This window comes from Pteropus vampyrus, unplaced genomic scaffold (genome assembly GCF_000151845.1).
Source record: "Pteropus vampyrus isolate Shadow unplaced genomic scaffold, Pvam_2.0 Scaffold398, whole genome shotgun sequence".
In the NCBI taxonomy this organism is placed as follows: Eukaryota; Metazoa; Chordata; class Mammalia; order Chiroptera; family Pteropodidae; genus Pteropus; species Pteropus vampyrus.
This window is the reverse complement of record NW_011889179.1, coordinates 346,240-351,235: the sequence shown is the minus strand read 5'-3', so window position 1 is coordinate 351,235 and position 4,996 is coordinate 346,240. Positions and strand designations below refer to the sequence as shown.

The following is a 4,996-nucleotide window of genomic DNA, read 5'->3' as shown; positions in this document are numbered from 1 at the left end:
GCGACCCTCGGCCCCGGGGACCTACCCAGCGACACTGGGCAGTAGAGCCAGGCCATCTGCTGTTGCCCACAGGGCCTCCAGGTGCCCAGCATCTGTGGGTGGCGAGGTGGCGGTCAGCCCCTTGGGAGAGGCCTGGAGTCCGGTGTCTTCCCTGGGCCTTCTCCTGTCTGGTAAACACACACGTGCACGCACACGGGGACATCCTGCCGCCCCAGGAGGCACAGGTGTTTGTGTGCGGCTGTTCGGGGCGCCCGAGGCTGTCTGTTTCCTCGCCCGCGCTCTGAGCAGCAGCTGCTCAGACGGAGCAGGTCTGGCGGCTGAGCCACAGGATGCCTTCTCTCTGCCCGTCCCCTCCCTGGGCACCACGCCCCGACCTCGCCCTCCTGGGACCGGGGCACCGGGCAGGGGCTGAGATGTGGCGCCTGCCCTGAGCCCGGGAGTGGTGGCGGAGTCCCAGGCCTTGGGCCCGTCCTGCGCCCAGGCTGAGGCTCCGGCGGGCAGCTAGAGAAGGGGGTGCAGGGGCACGGGTAGGAGGACACTTCCGGGTGAGCAGATAGGGGTGCTGGCTGCGGGGCTGGGGCTAGTCCAGTGGCTGGAGGGTCTGCTGACCCTTGGGTTGCGGCTGGAGGGAGCGTGGGGGCGTCTCGTTTGGCCCTTCGTTCTGCAGATGCCCGAGGACTCTGAGCCCGCCCTTGGGGGTGAGAGTCAGGCTGGTGCTGCTGCCGGGGCCCCTGGCCTGGAACCCTTGGGGCCCAGAGAGGGAGACGGGTGTGGAGGGGCTGGGGGGCTGTCTCTGTGGACAGGCCCATCTTTCTCAGGGGCCCTGTGCTGTCACTCCCTCGGCGTGAGCCTGGTGGCTGCCCTCTGGCCATCGTGGTCTGCCCTGGTTCTCTGAACTCCCGGAGGCAGCGACTGGCCTGTCTACCGCCCCCCGCCCCACGCCACCCGGCCCCGTGGGTGGATGGCAGCGACGGCGGGCTAGGGCGGGGTCTGACTGCAGCCCGAGGTTCCGCGGGGAGCTCCTGAGAGGCTCGGTGGTTCGTGGCTGGGAGCGGGGCCTCCTTCCACTCACCCGCGGGCCCGGCTCCTCGGCCTCTATACTGACCCCCTTCCCTGAGCACTGGCCGCCCCCAAATCATCTGGGCTCAGAATTCTGCAAGGGACAGGGAGCCTGTCGTGGGGTACAGGAGGGGTGTCTGCTGATCACAGGAGGGCGGCCAGGCTCATAGTGCCAGGCCCTGCCGTGACAGACCGCCTGGACATCTGTGTGTTCAGGTTCAGTGCTCTCTGCGAGAGAGAGAGAGAGAGAGAGAGAGTATGAGTGTGTGTGTGTGTGTGTGTGTGTGAACCTGCCACTCCATGCTGGTGGCTGTCCTGTCACCTCGGGGGGCCCTGGGCTGCCCAGCCGGAGCTGTCCTTCTTTATGCCCCCACATGGGGAAACTGAGTGTCAGGGAGGCCACCCCACAGCAGCAGGCCCGGCACGCATGTGTCCCTCAGCGCAGGGGTCCGGCAGGCTGGCAGCCCGCAGCAGGCGGGGGCTTCCGCTGACCCCTGGTCTGTCCGTTCTCTCCTCTCTGCCTGCAGACGCTGCCTGCTGCTGACCAGCCCGGGGTCCATGGAGAGGGCCTCGAGGGCCGGCTCTGAGTGCTGCCGGACCCAGCATCACCACCACGCCGGCTGCTGAGGGGGCCTCTGCACCTCTGGCCCTCACCATTGCCCTCACCCGCCGATGGCCCCCGCTGCCCGGCCCGGGGCCGCCTGAGCCCCCTGTGCCCCGCCAGGACTCACCCTACCCCGATGGGGTAACGTGACGGAGGCCCGCGTGTCAGAGCTGGCCACCCGCCCGCCCGCCACGTCCGTCGCCTGTGACCCCCTACCCCAAAGTGGCCCCGTTGGCTTAGTTCGAGTTCGTTTTTCCTTTGGTCCTCGGGGGTTGGGGTCTGCCTTTGAGTGAGGGGCCATCCGCCCATCCAGCGATGCAGAGAGGGTGTCCCCAGGGACAGGCACAGTGCGGGACACAGCCACGGCAGCCGGACTCGCTCCGGGCTTTTTAAGATTTTCTTTGCTGAAAGTTTCGGTGGTTACTTTTATTCTTGCCCCCTTATAATTCTCTGTCTCTGGGAGGCGGGAGCGTGGCCGGGCCGTTCTCCTGCCGGGGGCCGTTCTTCCTCTGCGTTTGGAAAGAGCTCGGTTTTCTATTCTAACTCTTCGTGGCCGGGGCAGCGTCCTCCCCGCTCCCAAGTATTTGCACAATATTTGTGCAGAGTGTGGGGGGCAGGGTTTTTAAAAAGCATTTCCTCTCCTGGACAAGCACATTCTCATTCGCATCGGGTTTGGGGGGCTGGGGTCTCCTCCTGTTGTGCTCCCTGCCCCGTCTTGACGGGAGCCATGGCGCGCATGAACCGGCCAGCCCCCGTGGAGGTGACCCACAAGAACATGCGCTTCCTCATCACGCACAACCCCACCAACGCCACCCTGGGCTCCTTCATCGAGGTGAGCGGGCCGGCAGGGGTCCAACGAGCGTGGCTGCGCGGCCCTCGGCCTCCTGAGGGCTTCGTAGCTGTCACCCCTGCGCTTGGGGGCAAAAATGTCACTGCGGTTGCAGATCCCCGAGGGGGCATGATAGTGTCCTGGGAGCGCAGGGGTGAGGGCTGCGGGGGGTCGGTTGGGTTCCCTGAGGGCCGACATGTGGGCGGGTAGACGCACACTGGGACCGTAGAGGAGGGTTCGGAGCCGGGAGGAGCAGGGAGCATTGCCCGCGGCTGGAGCCGCCCTGAGCCCTTTGCCGGCTGTTTGGCCCCTGCTGTGGCTGAGCGGGGACGGAGGAGGGAAGGACCCCAGGTGAGGAGTGGGCGCTGACAGCCTGGAGCCAGGCAGGTGGCAGAGCGGGCGGGGTGGCCAGCACCACGGCCAGCTCCACGGCCCACATCCGCAGGGAGCCCACGCACTCTGGGGGAGGCCTCAGGTCAGAACGGGCTGGGCTGGGGGCTTCAGGGCACTGATGTCTGTGTGAGGAGGGGCTGGGCACGAGTCTGAGCTGGCCATGGGACAGTGACCGGTCTCCTAGCACAGCCTGGAGAGTCAGTGGGCACATACCTGCTGCTAGTAGCCCCAGCAGACGTGACAGATGTGTCTGCCGAGCCTGCCGCTCTCTCCGTGGCCCGCAGTAGGAGCCTGGCCTCTGTAGAGCTCCTGGCTGTTTGCAGAGCCCCCAGCTGTGTGTAGGGCTGTTTGTGGCCTCAGCTCCTCAGTAACATGGGATAGGCCCCCGCAGGTGCTTGGCATAATTAAGCAGACTTAGGCGTGAGAGGATCCTGAACACTGCACAGAGAGAGGCAGCGGGCACCTTGCCATCAGGGGACCTGCGCCCTGGACACTAACTAAGCCAGGCGCCCTATGGAAGAGGGTTGTACCCCTCACAGCTGAGGCCCTGAGATAATAGCAGAACCTAGGAAGAGACTGAGCCGTACGCTCAGCGTGTGACCGGGATCGGGGCTCAGTGTGTGACCAGGGTCGGGGCTTGTGTGTGATCAGGGTCGGGGCTCAGCATGTGATCAGGGTTGGGGCTCAGTATGTGACCAGGATCAGTGCTCAGGTCAGGGCCCAGAGTGTGACCAGGATCAGGTGTGACCAGGATCAGGTGTGACCAGGGTCAGAGCTCATGTGTGACCAGGTCAGGGCGCAACCTGTGACCCGGATGAGGTGTGACCAGGGTCAGGGCCAAGTGCGTAACTGGGGTCAGGGCTTAGGCCTGGGGTGGGTGGCAGCACGCTCTGCTGCAGGCACAGAGGGATCTGTGTGACTCCCGCAGCCTCAGAGCCTCTCTGTTCCCAGATTCTCTGTCCTGCCCTCACTGTGTCCGGTAACCCTGTCGCATGACAGGAAAGGTCCAGCAACTGATTCCTCACCGCTCCCAAAATAGCTGCTGGGAGCAGGTGGGGGGTGTAGCCCCTGCACGTGGCTGGTGGAGGGGAACCCCCAGGCCCCCCCACGTTGGGTATAAATATCCCGGGCCTGGCGGTGAACTGTCTTGACCTTGCCCCCGGCAGCCGGGGCTTTCCGGAGGGCGTGCGAGGCCGGGCGTCTCTGCAGCTCTCCTAGTTCAAGCCCACCGAGACCTGCCTCTCCTTGGCCAAGGTCCCCGGCGTGGGGTCTGTATGCGCCCCTTAGTGGACCGCTCATGCCCCCCTGGCCGGGAGGGCTGCTCAGAGTGGGGATCACATACAAGGGCGCATGTGTGGGCTGCCTGAGGACCCGGGAGTTTCGTCTAGAGAATAGGGTCCTCCTGAGTCCTGAGAACCCTCAGGAGAGCTGATGTGCTGGGCGGGCCGAGGCCCAGGTGCCCCAGGGCATCGGGAAAGACGCTTCTGCCTCTGGCGGTCACAGAGCCTGCGTCCACCACGGGCGGCTGGCATTTCTGTCCTGTTGAGTGGGCGCAGCCCTGCCCTGGGGGTCCCCCCCCGAGCCCCGAAGCCCCAGCGCTGCCTCCCCCTCCTCCCTCCTGCCAGGACCTGAAGAAGTACGGGGCCACCACCGTGGTCCGGGTGTGTGAAGTGACGTACGACAAGGCCCCGCTGGAGAAGGACGGCATCACCGTCGTGGTGAGGGTCGGGTGCCGCGGTGAGGGTCGGGTGCCGCGGTGAGGGTCGGGTGCCGCGGTGAGGGTCGGGTGCTGTGGTGAGGGTCGGGTGTCGTGGTGAGGGTCGGGTGCCGTGCTGGCTGCTGCTGTGCTGGGGGAGGTGTGGGGGGTCCGCCTGGATGGCGCTGTGGGCAGGCACGTGCCGCCTCGCTACGTGCTGCCTGCCACGCGGGCACGCGTGGGGACGCGCTGCGAGGAGGCCCAGGCACCGGGCGGCGTTACCTTGGGGAGCCACCTCCTCTCTGCACGGCCTTGTCCCACCTCTAGAGTGGCCATGCTTGTCCCCGGCCAGCCTGGCCCAGGAGGCAGGAGCACACGCTCCGCCCAGCCCTGGCTCACCAGCCAGGTGCTCCCA

General features: G+C 66.4%; 1 protein-coding gene across 1 annotated transcript in view; it reads left to right on the top strand.

Annotated features, from left to right (window-relative positions):
• The first annotated feature begins 1,588 nt into the window (after positions 1 to 1,588).
• LOC105305822 (protein tyrosine phosphatase type IVA 3) overlaps positions 1,589 to 4,996 on the top strand; it is a 7,429-nt gene continuing 4,021 nt past the window's right edge. Inside the window, exons 1-2 of the mRNA XM_011380630.2 lie at positions 1,589 to 2,495; positions 4,511 to 4,603. Coding sequence (XP_011378932.1) covers positions 2,391 to 2,495; positions 4,511 to 4,603 — 198 coding nt within the window. The 5' untranslated portion in view covers positions 1,589 to 2,390. The remainder of the gene's footprint in view (positions 2,496 to 4,510; positions 4,604 to 4,996) is intronic.